This window comes from Cebidichthys violaceus, unplaced genomic scaffold (genome assembly GCF_023349555.1).
Source record: "Cebidichthys violaceus isolate CVI_PGR_0920_01 unplaced genomic scaffold, fCebVio1.0.p SCAF_17, whole genome shotgun sequence".
NCBI classification, from domain to species: Eukaryota; Metazoa; Chordata; class Actinopteri; order Perciformes; family Stichaeidae; genus Cebidichthys; species Cebidichthys violaceus.
In genome coordinates this window covers 11077712-11097365 of record NW_027176340.1, presented here as the reverse complement: position 1 = coordinate 11097365, position 19654 = coordinate 11077712, and the positions used below count along the sequence as shown (strand labels likewise).

The following is a 19654-nucleotide window of genomic DNA, read 5'->3' as shown; positions in this document are numbered from 1 at the left end:
TCGCCATGAACAAATAAACTGATGTAACTCGACGCTGCATCATCAGATCTTTACCAGATTTCACATGTTTGATTAAACTCCAGGCCTGAAGACATCTGCAAGCCAATTTGAATCAGTCATAGCGCCACCTACTGGCAACAGTAAGTTAAAGTCTTTATACTTTGGCTTGTTTCTCTTAGTTGGAAAATCAGATCAACATCAAATTTGTTCCACACAAATGTAAGAAGTTCATAATGCCAGTTCTCCAAGCTTTTGATGTTTTGTCGAACGCCGTTGCCGTGGTAACGCAGTCTTCGCCGTGAAAAACGATGGTCATTTGGAGAGGTTAAAAAAGCTCGAAACACAAGCAAACTTGACACACAGATCACAAGGCCAAAATGTAGTTACATAATATGATTTTATTCAATCAGAGTGTTAAATCGGCTCAATAGCGCCCCCTACAAAATTTCGACGAAGCAGCCCTCGCAGTACGTTTCACATAGAATAACAAAATTTGGTAGGCACATGTATCACATGTGGACTCAAATAAAAGTCTCTTGGGGCCATGCCCTAAACCCAACCGGAAGTCAGCCATTTTGAATTTAGTCTGAATTTCTAGTGTCGTTTTTTCAATTTCCAGGTGCTCTACTTTAACAAGCTCCTCCCAGGGAATTAATCAGATCAACTTAGAATTTGGTCAGAACAATCTAAAGACCTTTGTGATTAAAAGTTACTCAAAGCTTGTTGTTTCGTGAAATGCCGTTGCCGTGGCGATGCATTCCTCGCCATGAAAAACAAAGGTGTTTTTGAGGGGCTAAAAATACTCAAAACAAAATCAAACTTGTCACACACATTTAAAATCCTGAATGTAGTTATCTGATGTGATTTTAATGCTTCAGAGTGGCAACTCGGCTCGATAGCGCCCCCTACAATATTTCGACGATGCAGCCCTCGCAGTACGTTTCACCTAGATGTATGAAATTAAGTAAGCAGGTGTATCACATGTAGACTTAAAAAAAGTCTTAGGGGTCCATGCTCTAAACCCAACCGGAAGTCAGCCAATTTGAATTTTGTATGAATTTCTTGTGGTTTTATTTCCTTTTCCAGGTGCTGCACTACGAACTTCTCCTAGGGAAATAATCCGATCAGCTTAGAATTTGGTCAGAACAACCTAAAGACCTTAACGATTAAAAGTTACTAAAAGCTTGATGTTTCATCGGATAACATGGACTTGGTGTCGCGGCAATTTTACATGATTCGCCATCATCCATCAAGCTTTTGTAACTCAACCCTACTTTGTCAAAACTGCCCCAAACTTGACATGCTTGATTGCTGTCGTGATTTTAGGACTTCTGCATGCCAATATTAACTCATAGTCATAGCGCCACCTACTGGCAACCACGGACGTAAACAGAATTCTATAATAACAGCGGCCCAAACAGGGTTTGTGGGCACACCATGAGAAAAAGACTTCTCTGATCTAAATATGTGCAAACTAAGATGCTTGGAGAACAAAAGTTAATCAACAGTGTTTTTCAAACCATGTCAGTGGGCATTAGTATAAATGATCTGTCCAGAGCTTCTACATGAGAATCAGGTTAAATGTTACAATGAATGCTTCACACTACAATCTAAAGTTACAGAAGAGCTTAAAATGAAAACAGTGTCAAATTAAAGTGTTCAAGTAAAAACAAATGACACTGCTGTTCTGTTAACTTTCATGTAAGTCCAAATACAATCAGTAGGACACTGCAGGGAGTTGAACTCCATCCCAGTAACCTGACAGTCTGTTATGTTACAAATACTGAAGCACATTCACACATTCATTTTCTTAATGATCTTAACAGGCTTACATTTATGATTGTATCGGAGGTACACTCAAAACATTTGAGGCTTAAGACCTGGCAACATGGTCTTGCTATGCTGCTGGTCGACGCAGGAAATATCATCTAACTTGTGCATGCAGTGTATGATGGTCACAGAAATTTATTGCCGCATCAACCAGAGTCCTGCCAGTACCCTCGACGTGTGTGAAGTTGCGAGGGCCCGATCAATGCTGCTTGCAGCTTTAATTATTATTATTATTATTATCGTACCAGTTTCATCGCAAAAAGGAGGTGCTTAGGATACTGGGAATCTTTTGAAATTTGGCACAAAATTCAATCGTGGTGAAAATTCCAGTATTATTGGGGTGTCCAATATTTGCATGACATTTTGGCTCGATAGCGCCCCCTACAGAGTAGCCCCAACTTTGGGTTTGACCTAGCTGTATGAAATTTGGTAGGTATGTGGAACGTGATGGGACGTACAAAAAAGTCAAAAGGAGGTATATCCTAAACCAAACAGGAAGTCGGCCATTTTGAATTTTATGACGTTTTTGGACCGTTTCAAGGCGCCGTACTTTAACGAACTCCTCCTAGAGATTAAACCCGATTGCCTTCAGATTTGGTCAGTATGCTCTTGAGACCTTGGCAGTGAAACGATACTCAAAGATCAAAAAGTTATCGAACTATGTGTCCGTGGCGTGGCGGCAAAAAAACACCATTCGCCATGAAACAGGAAGTTGTTGTAACTCGGCTGTACATTGCCTAATCTGCTCCAAATTTCTCATATGTCATAACATCCTGACCCTGAACACATGTATATGACAATTTAGAATCATAGTAATAGCGCCACCTAGTGGCAACAGGAAGTCATAGGTTGTGTACTTTGACACCCTACTGCTCACAGATTAATCGGATCTCTCTCAAATTTTGTCACAAAAGCCTTAAGACATTGATAATGCTTCATTGTGAAAATTGTAGGAAGTTGTCGAAGCGTGGCGATGTGGCGGCTCTGCGAATTTTGATCCTTCGCCATGAACGAATAAACTGATGTAACTCGACTCCGCATCATCAGATCTTTACCAGATTTCACATGTTTGATTAAACTCCAGGCCTGAAGATATCTGCAAGCCAATTTTGAATCATAGTCATAGCGCCACCTACTGGCAACAGTAAGTTAAAGTCTTTATACTTTGGCTTGTTTCTCTTAGTTGGAAAATCAGATCAACATCAAATTTGTTCCACACAAATGTAAGAAGTTCATAATGCCAGTTCTCTAAGCTTTTGATGTTTCGTCGAACGCCGTTGCCGTGGTAACGCAGTCTTCGCCGTGAAAAACGATGGTCATTTGGAGAGGTTAAAAAAGCTCAAAACACAAGCAAACTTGACACACAGATCACAAGGCCAAAATGTAGTTCTATAATATGATTTTATTCAATCAGAGTGTTAAATCGGCTCAATAGCGCCCCCTACAAAATTTCGACGAAGCAGCCCTCGCAGTACGTTTCACATAGATTAACAAAATTTGGTAGGCACATGTATCACATGTAGACTTAAATAAAAGTCTCTTGGGGCCATGCCCTAAACCCAACCGGAAGTCAGCCATTTTGAATTTTGTATGAATTTCTAGTGTCATTTTAGACATTTCCAGGGGCTCTACTTTAACGAACTCCTCCTAGGGAATTAATCAGATCGACTTCAAATTTGGTCAGTACAATCTAAAGATCTTTGTGATGAAAAGTTACTCAAAGGTTGTTGTTTCGTGAAAGGCCGTTGCCGTGGCGACGCATTCTTCGACACGAAAAACAAAAGTGTTTTTGAGGGGCTAAAAATGCTCAAAAGGTAACCAAACTTGTCAAACACATTTAAAATCCTGAATGTAGTTATCTGATGTGATTTTAATGCTTCAGATCGGCAAGTTGGCTCGATAGCGCCCCCTACAATTTTTTGACGATGCAGCCCTCGCAGTACGTTTCACCTAGCTGTATAAAATTTGGTAAGCAGATGTATCACATGTAGACTTAACAAAAAGTCTTAGTGGTCCATGCTCTAAACCCAACCGGAAGTCAGCCATTTTGAATTTTGTATGAATTTCTCCTGTTTTTTTCCATTTCCATGTGCTGTACTACGAACTCCTCCTAGGGAATTAATCCGATCAACTTAGAATTTGGTCAGAACAATCTAAAGACCGTAGCGATTAAAAGTTACTAAAAGCTTGAGGTTTCATCAAACAACATGGACTTGGTGTAGCAGCCATTTTACATGGTTCACCATCATCCACCAAGCTGTTGTAACTCAACTGTACTTTGACAAAACTGTCCCAAACTTGACATGCTTGATTACCGTCATGATTTTAGGACTTTTGCATGCCAATATTAACTCATAGTCATAGCACCACCTACTGGCAACCACAGAAATAAGCAGGATTCTTTAATTACAGCAGCCCAAACACTGAATTTATTTAAAGGGTTCGTGTGCACACCATGAGAAAAAGACTTCTCTGATCTAAATATGTGCAAACTAAGATGCATGGAGAGCAAAAGTTAGACAACAGTGGTTCTCAAACCATGTCAGTGGGCATTAGTATAAATGATCTGTCCAGAGCTTCTACATGAAAATCACGTTAAATGTTACAATGAATGCTTCACACTACAATCTAAAGTTATAGAAGAGCTTAAAATGAAAACAGTGTTAAATTAAAGTGTTCAAGTAAAAGCAAATGACAATACTGTTCTGTTAACTTTCATGTAAGTTCAAATACAATCAGCAGGACACTGCAGGGAGTTGAACCCCATCCCAGTAAACTGACGGTCTGTTATTTTATAAACACTGAAACACATTCACACATTCATTTTCTTAATGATCTTAACAGGCTTACATTTATGATTGTATCGGAGGTACACTCAAAACATTTGAGGCTTAAGACCTGGCAACATGATCTTGCTACGCTGCTGGTTGAGGCAGGAAATACTGTTTAACTCGTGCACGCAATGTATGATGGTCACAGAAATGCATGGCCGTGTCAACCAGAGTCCTGCCAGTACCCTCGACGTGCGTGAAGTTGCGAGGGCCCGATCAATGCTGCTTGCAGCTTTAATTATTATTATTATTATTAGGGCCCGAGCACCGACGTAGTCGGAGCGGAGGACCTATTGTTATTCTAATGTTTTTTATTATTATTATTAGGGCCCGAGCACCGACGTAGTCGGAGCGGAGGACCTATTGTTATTCTAATGTTTTTTATTATTATTATTATTAATATTAGGGCCCGAGCACCGACGTAGTTGGAGCGGAGGACCTATTGTTATTCTAATGTTTTTTATTATTATTATTATTATTATTATTAGGGCCCGAACACCGACGTAGTCGGAGCGGAGGACCTATTGTTATTCTTATGTTTTTTATTATTATTATTATTATTATTATTATTATTATTATTATCGTACCAGTTTCATCGCAAAAAGGAGGTGCTTGGGATACTGGGAATCTTTTGAAATTTGGCACAAAATTCAATCGTGGTGAAAATTCCAGTATTATTGGGGTGTCCAGCTGCGGCATGACATTTTGGCTCGATAGCGCCCCCTACAGAGTAGCCCCAACTTTGGGTTTCACCTAGCTGTATGAAATTTGGTAGGTATGTGGAACGTGATGGGACGCACAAAAAAGTCAAAAGGAGGTATATCCTAAACCAAACAGGAAGTCGGCCATTTTGAATTTTATGACTTTTTTGGACCGTTTCAAGGCGCCGTACTTTAACAAACTCCTCCTAGAGATTAAATCCGATTGCCTTCAGATTTGGTCAGTATGCTCTTGAGACCTTGGCAGTGAAACGATAGTCAAAGATCAAAAAGTTATTGAACTATGTGTCCGTGGCGTGGCGGCAAAAAAACACCATTCGCCATGAAACAGGAAGATGTTGTAACTCGGCTGTACATTGCCTAATCTGCTCCAAATTTGTCCGATATCATAACATCCTGACCCTGAACACATGTATATGACAATTTAGAATCATAGTAATAGCGCCACCTAGTGGCAACTGGAAGTTGTATGTTTTGTACTTTGACATCCTGCTCCTCACAGATTATTCCGATCCCTCTAAAGTTTTGTCAGAAAAGCCTTAAGATGTTGATAATGCTTCATTGTGAAAATTGTAGGAAGTTGTCCAAGGGCGGCGACGTGGCGGCTCGGCGAACTTCGATCCTTCGCCATGAACGAATAAACTGATGTAACTCGACTCCGCATCATCAGATCTTTACCAGATTTCACATGTTTGATTAGACTCCAGGCCTGAAGACGTCTGCAGGTCAATTTTGAATCATAGTCATAGCGCCACCTACTGGCAACAGTAAGTTAAAGTCTTTATACTTTGGCTTGTTTCTCTTAGTTGGAAATTCAGATCAACATCAAATTTGTTCCACACAAATGTAAGAAGTTCTTAATGCCAGTTCTCTAAGCTTTTGATGTTTCGTCAAACGCCGTTGCCGTGGTAACGCAGTCTTCGCCGTGAAAAACGATGGTCATTTGGAGAGGTTAAAAAAGCTCGAAACACAAGCAAACTTGACACACAGATCACAAGGCCAAAATGTAGTTCTATAATATGATTTTATTCAATCAGAGTGTTAAATCGGCTCAATAGCGCCCCCTACAAAATTTCGACGAAGCAGCCCTCGCAGTACGTTTCACATAGATTAACAAAATTTGGTAGGCACATGTATCACATGTGGACTTAAATAAAAGTCTCTTGGGGCCATGCCCTAAACCCAACCGGAAGTCAGCCATTTTGAATTTAGTCTGAATTTCTCGTGTCGTTTTTTCAATTTCCAGGCGCTCTACTTTAACGAACTCCTCCCAGGGAACTAATCAGATCAACTTAGAATTTGGTCAGAACAATCTAAAGACCATTGTGATTAAAAGTTACTCAAAGCTTGTTGTTTCGTGAACTGCCGTTGCCGTGGCGACGCATTCCTCGCCATGAAAAACAAAGGTGTTTTTGAGGGGCTAAAAATACTCAAAACAAAATCAAACTTGTCACACATATTTAAAATCCTGAATTTAGTTATTTGATATGATTTTAATGCTTCAGAGTGGCAACTCGGCTCGATAGCGCCCCCTCAATATTTCGACGATGCAGCCCTCGCAGTACGTTTCACCTAGATGTATGAAATTAAGTAAGCAGGTGTATCACATGTAGACTTAAAAAAAAGTCTTAGGGGTCCATGCTCTAAACCCAACCGGAAGTCAGCCAATTTTAATTTTGTATGAATTTCTTGTGGTTTTATTTCCTTTTCCAGGTGCTGCACTACGAACTCCTCCTAGGGAAATAATCCGATCAGCTTAGAATTTGGTCAGAACAACCTAAAGACCTTAACGATTCAAAGTTACTAAAAGCTTGATGTTTCATCGGATAACATGGACTTGGTGTCGCGGCAATTTTACATGATTCGTCATCATCCATCCAGCTTATGTAACTCAACCTTACTTTGTCAAAACTGCCCCAAACTTGACATGCTTGATTGCTGTCGTGATTTTAGGACTTCTGCATGCCAATATTAACTCATAGTCATAGCGCCACCTACTGGCAACCACGGACGTAAACAGAATTCTATAATAACAGCGGCCCAAACAGGGTTTGTGGGCACACCATGAGAAAAAGACTTCTCTGATCTAAATATGTGCAAACTAAGATGCTTGGAGAACAAAAGTTAATCAACAGTGTTTTTCAAACCATGTCAGTGGGCATTAGTATAAATGATCTGTCTAGAGCTTCTACATGAGAATCAGGTTAAATGTTACAATGAATGCTTCACACTACAATCTAAAGTTACAGAAGAGCTTAAAATGAAAACAGTGTCAAATTAAAGTGTTCAAGTAAAAACAAATGACACTGCTGTTCTGTTAACTTTCATGTAAGTCCAAATACAATCACTAGGACACTGCAGGGAGTTGAACTCCATCCCAGTAACCTGACAGTCTATTATGTTACAAATACTGAAGCACATTCACACATTCATTTTCTTAATGATCTTAACAGGCTTACATTTATGATTGTATTGGAGGTACACTCAAAACATTTGACGCTTAAGACCTGGCAACATGGCCTTGCTATGCTGCTGGTCGACACAGGAAATATCATCTAACTTGTGCATGCAGTGTATGATGGTCACAGAAATGCATTGCCGCATCAACCAGAGTCCTGCCAGTACCCTCGACGTGTGTGACGTTGCGAGGGCCCGATCAATGCTGCTTGCAGCTTTAATAATCATTTTGATATCTTTTACCCTTTTTGAACTGTAGCAATTTAGCTTTTATGTGTTTTTCAGTCCTTTTCTGCTTTTATAATGGGTGTGTATTGCGCAGCTTAGAGTGCGTGATGTCACAGCTAGAGTGAAGAGGAGTTTGAGATTCCTGTGAAAAAAATATTTGTCTTTTGCGACTGACTCCTCAATTTTCACTCTTCATGCATCATTTTTGGATGGGAACGTAGCTAATCTTGTCCTTGTCATAGACATATGATTGTGGAATCCCACAGATTTACACATTTGGCTCAAAAGCTTTTAATTGAGAGGAAAACCAACTTTCTCCTCCTTAGACCCCAATGTTAAAACGTACTTCAAAAAAGTTTTGCACAGACAACCGTACCCCATTTCTAAATCGCCATTGAAGCCACTTTTATTTACACTACAGACACAATTTTCGCATGATCTGTTCTTCAAGTCATCCTTCCTCTCCAGTATTAATATTGGAGCAATAGGGGCTACGGTTATGGGGTTTTTGGGGTTTTGTTTGACAGGTGTTTCCCAGTCTTTTCTCATGAAAAGTCTCACAGGTGTTCGTGCTTGAGCTAATTACTGATGTTTATAAACACACAGACTCACAGACACAAGCCTCACTCTATCTCTCTGTGTGTGTCTCTCTATCTCTGTGTGTGTCTCTCTCTCATACAGTCATTCAGATATTAGAGACTTTTAGAGGACCCCCCCCCCACACAGACACACACACACCATTTTAAAATACAAGCCCCACCAAATGAATTCCAACTGAAATGCTTTTGATGAAGCCTGTCATTTAATAACCTGTTTGTGTTTATCTAACATTATGATTCAGTCTCCTCTCCTCCTGTCTAACCCACCCAGCCCCACCCTTTCAAAATAAAAGCCCCATGAATTAACTGTATTTAAACATTGAGCTCAAAATGAGGCTTTTTTGTTGAAATAATTAATGCTCTTACTAATACTACGACAACTACTACTACTGCTGCTAATATTTCTTGTATTACTACTACTACTACTATTTCTACTACAACTTTTGCTGTTGCGACTATTACCACTACTACTACTGCTATTACTACCACTACTGCTAATACTACCAGTATTACTATTACTTATACTACAACTGCTACTACTACTACTACTACTACTACTACTGCTGCTATTCATGCTACTACCAGTACTAATACTACTACAGCTATTAGTACGAATGCTACTAGTACTTCTACTACTGCTATTACTGCTACTTCAAATACTGCCATTACTATTACTAATACTACTACTTCTTCTACTACTACTACTGTTATATTAAATACAACAACCACTACTACAGCTATTACTATGACTACTTCTACTACTTCTTCGAATTACTAATACTTCTACTAACAATACTTCTACTACAACTACAACTTCTACTACTACTATAAATATCCCTAATGCTACTAATACTTCTACTTCAAACAATACATCTACTACAACTACAACTGCTGACATTTTTTTAAGCCACAGAAATCATTCGAATATCAAAATGTTCAGCTCTTTCAGGAGAGGGTGATATGACTTTTCATATTTATAATCTTTACATTTTTGGATTATTAAGCTTTTTGCAAGTTGTTTTGAATAAGATATCTATGGAGAAAATCTTCAAATCCTGTTAAACTTCTTCAACTTTCAAAGCCTTTTTCTTTCTCATATTTTCAGCTACAGACACCATAGTTAGACGTTTACACTAGAAGGGTTTTCAGCAGTGCAGTTTAAATGCTTTCGGGCTTCAACATTTTTCAGACAGGTAGTCTCTCATTTTTGTATTTTCAGCAATGTTTTTGCAATTCATTTCAGCTTTCAGCACTCCAACGCATTTTCAGCAGGAAATGCATTTTCTAGTAATAATAATCTTATCCTGAAAGTTTGGCGCGCTTCTCCTCACACAGCGTTGCCAACACCTCCACAATAAATACACCAAAACGTGCGGCCTGATCGGGAATGGTGTGCAATGACTTTTCTCAAGAGATTCGCCCAGTGGTTTTCCCGAAAATCCCCAAAAATGGAGCAAAATTTCCCCTTTGACTTGAATGGGGTTTCGGCGGGAAGAAAGCAAAAAAAACCCCACCCGTTAAGCCCTATGCCTATTTGTAGGCCTCTCCTTGATTTTTGCAACCCATAGTAAAGAGAGTGATTTTCGTCTAAATATAAGGTGTATTTTAATAGTTTTTATATTTTAGAAAGCTGACCCTTGTGAAATTTGTTCTGATTACTGGTTAAGAGAACATTAAGATGGAACACGGCACAAATTGAAATTCTTTATCTCCGACTATAAATTAATCCAATTTTGATAAGATATTTTTTTTTTAATGTTGTAGTTGAAAGCTCAAACCTCTCCCAGATCATAGCCCAATGGGTTGAGAGTCTCTCTGCACAATGTTTTATTTGATAAAGTGAAGCATTCAAGAGCTAGAGAGGCCTGAGTGCAGAGATTTCAGCCGAGGTCAACCAAAATGTCATTTGGTTCCAGCTGTTCCATTGTAATTTTATATAGTATATAATTATATATTTCACTTCTTTTATGACTAATAGTGTTCAATCTATCATATGCAGCAGTTTGGCATCATTTAGAGAGCCTGGATCCTCTCTGAGCCTGTGTATGTCTGTCATCCATGGGATTTTCTCATCTGGCTTCCAGTCCAGGTCTCCTAGCTCAGCCTATGATTGGTCGATTTCAGTCAATGGACCCTCCTTAGAAGCGTCTGAGTCCTGGCTATTTAACAAACACATCGTGATTTTGAATGACAGAAGGATGTGCCAGTAGGGAGTAAAACCGTGGCGCGTCACCTGAAACGTGCGCACCACATCGCCGGAATTCGATCCCATCCCCCTACGGTCCCTTTGTTAGACGGACCCTTGTTTCTGCACGGGGACATTTCAGAGACGCACCGGAAATACATAGAAATATTGTTGATGGAAATAAGCGGAGATTTACAGCAGAACAACGAAAAGGTAAGGAGCTTTGGATGATTTTGAAGGATATTACGCATTGTGTTTCTGGTGTTTGTTTGCTCACAGCCTTGTGAGGGTTTACCGGAGGACGATCTGATGGTAGTTCTGGAATCTGTGTTGAATGCTCGTGCTTTTTGCTATCTCGGTTGCCTATGCTAACCGTTAGCTTTGTTATGCTAACTTGGAGAAGAGCGAGTTATGGCTAGAAATACGTGATTTTGTGATCAATCTTTTATTTGCGTACACTATTTGTGTAGAATGGTGTTTGGAGTGTGTAAGAATGTCTTAGATTGTTTCTTTTACCCAGATTTTGAATTTTTTTGGGGAATTTCTTTTTTTTTTCATATTCATAAATACATGCATAAATGGGCTTTTTTGGACGGTAAATGCTACAGCGGACCCGAATTTGGGTCCGTCGGGCTTAACAGGGTTTGGACCCATATTGACCAGCCATACTTTAACGTAGAAAAATGATTCAAAGTTTAAAACATAGACAAAATGGACGTTATTGAGCCAAATTGACATTTTGATAGCTAGCACAGTTTTCATGAAGTCACAGATTAAGTTTCAGGAAAGTTTTGGGTCAGTTTCAGATTTTATAATGGGTGTGTATTGCGCAGCTCGTTAACTGCTAGAGAGAGGGCATCACGGTCAGAGTGGAGCAGAGGAGGAAAAGTATTCTGACTTTTACTAACAAATTGCTCCCATTCCCACAATTTTTACTCTTTATACACCATTTTTGGCCAAAAAGCTTGGAAATGTTGTGCTGGTCCCGGCCAAGTGTCTATGGAATCCAACGGATTAACACATTTTGCTCAAAGAGCCGCAGAGCGACATGAACTCCAACCGACTGCTCCATTAGACTCCATGTTAAATCTGACCACTAATTTCTCAAAGAAAGCAGACGGTACCAGTTTTGTACATTGCGCTGGAGCTCACATTTTTAAGACTACAGACACAATTTTCACAGGATCTGTTCTTCAAGTCATCCGTCTGCTCCAGTATTAATATCGGAACAATAGAAACTACGGTTCTGGGGGTTTTTAGGTTTTGTTTGACAGGTGTTTCCCAGTTTTTTCTCTATGAAATTGCTGCAGGCACCCAGGTGTTCGTAATTCAGCTAACTACTGATGTTTATAAACTCACAGACTCTCCAACCAGTGACAAGCATGCACTCTGTCTGTCTGTCTCTCTGTCTGTCTCTCTCTCCCAATCACTCAGTCCATCTAACTAGCTCACATTTTTAACACCACAAACATAAAAAACACATCAGAGCGTTCAGCAGAGTCTTGTCTCACTCACGGTACCCATATTTTATTGATTGGACTCATGGTTTTGGTATAAAGTGCATGTTTGACAGGAGGTTTTGTTGAAAATCCCTGTTTACACTAATCTCTCATAATTAGCCTCTAACACACAGGTGCGCAATCAATCACCATGGCAACCAGTGACACACATGCACCCAAGCACACAGGTGTGACATGAGCTCGTTAGTGCAGTTGATGAACACAGAGACACGCACACACACGCGCGCATACACACACACACACACACACACACACACACACACACACACGACTTGGAGGTATTCAGTCACTTCAGTCACATTATGATTATGTCCCCCCCCCCTCTCTCACCCACCCAGCCCCACCCTTTCAAAATAAAAGCCCCATAGAGTAACTGTATCTTAACATGAAGCTCAGAATGAATTGGAAATGGTGGGAGCATTAGCTCCCATCATTTCCAAAGGCTTCTCAAACAAAGATGTATATCTCCAATACAGAAATGACGAGAGCCATTTGTGGACTGTCCATGACGAACACAAGATTAAATCCAAGAGTATGAATCTAAAATGCAGAAAATACTTTATGCAAATTATTCTGTGCCAACGCACTTGTGTGTTATCCAGACTTTATGCAAGTCTCTCTCTGTCTGTCTGTCTGTCTGTCTGTCTGTCTATCATTGGTTTCACTTTTTCAAGAGTATGAATCTAAAATGCAGAAACGAGAGAAACGAAACTTTACCATTTGATGACCAAATAACTTTCTTCTGCTATGGTGCCCTATATACTGAAATCTGAGCCAGCAAAGGTAAACACATTAACATACAAAAAGTAAAGTACAATAGTGCATTATGTTAATAGAGGAAACAATGTGGTACAATAATTGAACTAGTTATAATTAATTGATAATCTATAATTACATAAAATGGGAACAATTTAAAAGCAAACTCCACTGCATGTTCATTCAGGACCCTTCCAGCTCTTCATTTGTCTGTTTTGGACACATTAAGTGAAGTTGAAGCTGGCGAGCTCTCTGGTGAGCTCTCTGTGGGGCGTCCTGTGTTCCAGCTGTGGTAACCTTGACAACAGTTAGACCACTGGCCGTCAGGACTCCTCTCACAGCATGCAGTCGTCAGGCTGCACTTGAGGGTTTTTTTTTGTTTTTTGTTTTAGGTCTAATGGAAAAAACGTGGAAGTTTGTAAAACGAATAAACAGATTTTGAGTTAGAATATTTTCTACATTAGGTTTTAGGCGATGATTAAAAGTGTCAATTAGACCGACATATTTTAACTGAGACCAACGTGTCCCCCTTAAGAATATATAACTGTGTTGTTTATGTGTTGTACAGGCCGGTTTCATGTTCAGTCAGCGTTGTGAGTGAACAGTGAAGCAGCAGAAGTTTTCTGTCTTAATGCTCCGGACCTCTAAAAGCAGAGCGGTGACATCGCGGGACTGTGTCAGCCTGTTCGCGGCGCATGGCGTTGCCGCTGTTTTTTGTGTTTTATTTTTTTTTTGCACACTACTAGTTTAAGTGGTAACTAAGAGAGCATGACTAACTAGTTGTGGGTGAAATTATGGGATGCATCGTCATGGCAACAGACCAGACGTCACAATCTGGGCATGTGTGTTCCATTTTTGTCTTTCTTATTTTTCAGACTGGAAGACCTGGATATAGATCAGTGGAAAATAATAAATGTTTTTTTTAATATATATAATAATTTTTTTTGTACGTGGAGAGAAAGCCCCAGATTCACTGCAAAAAAAATCATATTTTTTCCAACTGAGCGACGATACATTTCTTTTTGGGGTGAAGAAAGAGACTGAGCTGCGGCGTCTGGAGGGTTAACTTTCAGTATTCTCAGTCTAAAAGGGGTTTGAGGGCTATGAGATAAAGATGCCGGGGTCGCTGAGCAATGAAGACGAGGGACAAGACGACATGGATTTCGAAGACGATATGCCAGGTGAGGGGAAGCAGGGGGGGTGGAGGCGGGGTGTCCTTCACATTATTTTTGCGCCGCTACGCCTTGAATGCGGGGAAAAGGGCTTGTCCTGCGTTCCCGAGACCAGAGAGGAGGAGGAGGAGGAGGAGGAGGGGTGGGGTGCAATAAGCAGAGTCATGATATTATTATTGTTTATTATTATTGTCTTAAAGGTGGGGACGAGTTTTTGGGGGGATTTGCCTCCGGCTGTCCTCGTAGCATTTTGGAGGGCATGATGAAAACCTCACTGCGTGATTCCTGTAGGCTTTTGGGGCTCTCACAGGCTGCATGCATGCGTGTTCAAGTGAATGGTTTTCTTTTTTTCTTTATTTTACCTCGAGTCCAAACACGCAAGTTTGGTTCAGAGAGCTGTGTTAAAACCATGACAATGTATCCGGGCTGTGTCGATGAATGTGCGTATACCCTTTTTTTTTTTTTTTTTTTTTTTTTAGCAGAAACTGCTCAGTGACAACAACCGTGCTCGTTTTGTTACAGATGACGCGCCGCTGTTTGCACTCTTGCTCACTTTTGCGGCTCTAACTTTAAATTATTTTATTCTTCCTCGCCCTGCATGGCCGCAGAGGTGTGAAAGCCACGTGTCGGGCTACAGTAAACAGTGCTTTAGCATCGAGTGTGTGTCCTTACATGTGCACTGTGGGTGACCACGGTTAGGTCATCGACATCCCTTCAGCTCTGGGTCGTGCACTAACTGAGATGAACTGTAACCCACACTCTTGCTCTCTCGCTCAACTCTCATGGAGGTTTCTCACCCTGCCAGATATATTTGTGCAATATTTCTTGGGGCTGTAAAATGAATCTGTCAGCCGCTCTGGCAACGAACCAATTGTAGCCTACATGACATTTTCACACATAAAGTTAAAACACTAATCGAGGTACTGGGGATGTTAAGATTCCCGAATTAATGACCCGTCCACAAGGAGCCACTTGCCAAATTGTGGTCATTTAGTTTTCTCTTGGCTGTTATGTTTGTCTTCATGGTGTCCATGCAGCCAGTTAGGGGAAGTCATAGTGTTACCGTAAGTTTACTAAAATAATGTTTTCTTCATAGTATTATTTTATTTTCATGACCAGTGCATCACAGCCAATGGTGGGGAGTAGCTGAAGAGTAAAGCTGCCGTAACTTTGACATACACTCATACTGTCTTTTATGTACAGCGAGCCGCTGGCCTCATCAAAATCTACATCTCAGTCAAACCAGGTCCCAAGGTCCAGGTGATGAGGTGCATTCTCCGGGGTCAGAGTAACATGGCGTCTCTGTGCCATGCTGTCAGTTTGGCCTGCAACATTTCCTTACTTTTCTTGCAGCTTGCTCTGAGCATTGAAATAATTTGATGGTTTGATGCCAAGGCTTTGCCCTCCTCTTTCCCTCCGCCACCACAACGTGGAGAAGTTAGAACAATAGAGTATGTGAGGGAAGTGGAGAGTGCAAGAAGCCAATGCAGTCTTGTCTCCAGCCATGGACCTGCCTCTTGTTGCTGCCTCAGTGATAATAATTTACACAAAACTACATAACGGCAGAGTTTATTGTCTTAATGAACATGCATTCTACTTTGAGACAAAGCAACATCTCCTGAAAATGGCACAACGAACATGTTGGAGATAAAATTATGAAAATTAATTAATCATTTTCACCAACGTGGTTGCCATGGTGCATTTCTTGCTCATTATTCATGCTTTTTAAAATGTTGTATAAAGGTCTTGAGCCTCAAATGCTGGTTTGTTTTGTACCACTTTCACAATAAAAGGAGATACATTAATGACAGTAGAGCATCGTCACATCATTATTATTGTCTATTTCTAAAATATTGTGTTTTTTTTGTTATATATATATATATATATATATACACACAATGTTTTTCATGAGCCAGATCATCACCAACAGGCTTGCATTGGATGGTGTGCAGCGTGGAGAGAAACAGACAGACAGAGAGAGAGAGAGAGAGAGAAGGAGAGACAGAGAGGAGTGTTGAGCAGTTGAAGCATCATCTATGACTGCCATTTGTAGCCGGAGGGAGAATACAAGCACTGATGATGCGTGTCCCCAATAACCCTGGAGCTGCTTAAATATGTATAAGGGAGCTAAGGTGCAATTGATTATGGCAGGTGAGTAAAGATATGTGAGCTGTAATCCACTTTGAGAAGACAAAACGTTTTCACGTGTCAATCGAAACTGATTCATGTCTGCCCTGATATCGTTTAGTATGTTACATTGTTGGCTATAAACATATCAAAGGGGCTCTTTAACACTGTGATCCCTGATAATAACACTGTGCACCATGATTTTTTGTTGTTGACAAATTGAGATAATCACGCTATTTATGATAGTACGATTGTTTTTTTTTTGGCATCAGTGGTAAATGTCTTTGCCATCTCCCATTTTTCTCATCTCGCAGATCATGATAAAGTGTTGCAAACCGATTGTCACGGCGCTGATACAGTAAGCAGACAGTTTACAACAGGCATCAAAGTGACAGACAAGGTCAGGGGATCCAGGTCAGATTTTTTCCCGAGTCAAGATGCTTCCACGCAATTAAAACACAACAATGTAGAGGCACGTCCCGGGGGGGGGGCGTCAGACCCCTAAAAGCTATCCTATCACAGCCTTCATTTGTTGTGGCACACATAGTGTCTTAATTCCCTTTGTTTCACTCTGGGTGCTCACGCTGTCACAGATTGTTCCTTTGTGTTTTCTGTTTTAATTGTTTTGTTCTTCCCTAAAATTGAAAGATTATCATGGGCTTTTGTGTGTCTACAAATGTTATCCCCAATTGGAAAATGGGTCTATTTTTGGATCCCCCTCATTTTTTCCTGCTGCGTGTGCACAAAGCCTGTGCATGAAAGATGGTTTTTTTTCTCCTTCTTTTTTTAAATGTGTATTTGCAGATGAGCGGTGCAGCATTCCAGCTTTATATCGCACACAGTAGGATCTTGTGCACGTATTGTCTATGATAGATATGTTTTTAATGGTGCTATTCAGTCTTTATCCTCCCATCACTTTGATGATTACACTTTCTAATAATATACTATGGATGTCTTTGTCTGAAGGCGTTTGAGGCCTAAGCTATAAGCACTTGATCAATGAAGAGAGGACGGGCTATGGATATTTTTTCCACCCGCTCCTCCTTAGCAAGCAATGCTGGGCAACATTACATGGATATTTCCACACAGGGGCCAACAGAGAAAGGGCTAATGTGTTCTCCAATAAACTCTAGCGTCCTCACTAGGGAGTCGCTCATGAATCTCCCCTCTAATGGGTCAGTCCGGTGGCCAAGCCCTTGCAGGAAGGTCAGAGCTGTGTCTGTGCCATCCGTCCACCCTTTTCAGACATCTCTTTTGCCAAGTGGAGCTTTGGTTCTCTTTCTAACAGGGTCTGGTGCCAGACCTCCCTGTGCCACATGACTGAGCGACCTCCCCCACCCCCCCTCCTCCAACACCTGGCACAGCCTGGTCCACTCACCAAGCAGAAAGATTATCATTCCCCTGATGGCTTTTCCTGTGGGGACTGTGCAGGCCATTTACTGTAGGCAGGTTTCAGATTACAAGGTAACTCAGGTGTTAAACAGACATCTTTTGTTTTTATAATTTTTTTTCAATCTATGCTGTCACACCCAATGCCCTATAAATTAGTTACATTACTGAGAGACCATTTATGTGTGTTCAATAATTTTGTTTGATTTTTTGCAAGTCTGTCACAGCTTTGAGGCTGAATGCTAACATGCTCACAATGACAATGCTAACATGCTGATGTTAAACATCTGTTTACTATCTTAGCGTGTTAGCATGCTAACATTCTAATAAGTACTAAACCTAATGTACAGCTGAGGGTGGTTTTACAGGTATTTGGTTATAAACCAAAGTTTGGAGCAAATTATAAACAAAAACAACTTAATTATGTCACTGAAGGAAAAGTCAGATAATCTCTACAGTTCATCTGATGGGGGACATACAGTGTGCGAAATATGGGGTGTCTCGGGGGGTCCGAGACCCCTTGATGGTGACTTGAGACCCCCTGAAAGCCTCAATAGCTACATTTCGGGACGTCTCTAGACAATTATTTGTCACTTGTTATTGTCACAAACATCTCTTATGGGCTTGCAAATGCCCAGCAGTTTTCAGTTTTCAAATTAAAAACATTTATCACAAACATTATTAGTAAGTGCGAAAGACAATTTTCCACCATAAATGACACCCAGGTTGCGCGGAGTGAGCTTTTCTTCATGTCTGTTTGTGGACCTCAATAGACCCCCTTTGGAGAAATTTGATCCAGTGCATTTCGTGAGAACCTGGATCAAAGCAGGACGTGGTCCTTCCTCTTCTTCGACACAAGGACGGCAACGAGAAGAAGCCGAGTCAAGGTTTTTGTGTCGGGGTTAAGGGTGTGCATGTGTAGGGTTAGCGAGAGAGAGGCGAGTGTGCCGTCCGTATTCTGTTGCAAGTCGTAGTTGTGTAAGGGGCCATATTGATAACTATATAAGCCCTAATGAGGGGGGGGGCTACCGGGTATCACGTAAACTGATGTGTGTACCACATACCACATGGCAATCCATCTCCAACTGTTGTTGAGATATTTCTCTTTGGAAAAGCTAGAGGATCAGTAGGAGTTATCTTCTGGGAACTACAAATATTTGTACAAAATGTTGTACCAATCCGTCCAGTAGATGTTGTCATATTTCACAGGTTATGTGAACATTTTAACCAGCTGGTAGTACTACAGGAAGAGTGAGGGAATCACCAAAGCCAGTGTTCATCCTCTGGGGACCGTGAATGTCTCAATACATTTTTTTGTCCAGGCAATCCAGTAGTTGTTGACATATTTCAGTCTGGACAAAAGACCAACATTGACATCCTTAGCGTGCTGCTAGGATGTCTAAAAAAGGACTTAGTCTGGTCTGCTGCATATGATTGAACATTTAAAACCAGTAACACTGCATCGCCACTGTCAAGTTTGAGTGATTTATTGTACAGAAGACGGAGCAAAGGGGACCCACAGTCCGGTATCATCAGGTGTATCTCATCAGTGATGTGTGGTCAACCTATCAGTCATAGTTTACTCATTGAAAGAAAGAGCTGCAGAGTGACGGACTGTGTGCTTTCTGTAAATCGAGAGCCATCTCAACCTGCACCATTTCATCATCTGTGCGTCAAAGTGAAGATGCAATGATTGCCTGGTAGGCGACTTATGTACATCTGAGACATAAAAGAGCTCCCTGTTTAAGATAGTGAATACTTAAACTCAAGGCTTTATTTAGAAAGAGGGAAATCAAGGAGCGAGAAGCATGTGGATCTGTGTGTGAGGCAGAAAGAAAGGA

The 19654-nt window shown here is 40.7% G+C and overlaps 1 protein-coding gene across 6 annotated transcripts in view; it reads left to right on the top strand.

The window, feature by feature from the left end:
* The first annotated feature begins 13776 nt into the window (after positions 1 to 13776).
* Positions 13777 to 19654, top strand: part of chd5 (chromodomain helicase DNA binding protein 5) — a 69776-nt gene continuing 63898 nt past the window's right edge. For 4 of the 6 annotated variants that reach the window (XM_068712580.1, XM_068712581.1, XM_068712579.1 and 1 more), the window contains exon 1: positions 13778 to 14306. In XM_068712580.1, coding sequence (XP_068568681.1) covers positions 14240 to 14306 — 67 coding nt within the window. In that variant the 5' untranslated portion in view covers positions 13778 to 14239. Of the gene's footprint in view, positions 14307 to 19654 lie in introns of all 6 variants that reach the window. The other 2 variants (XM_068712578.1, XM_068712582.1) reach the window with 1 other exon arrangement.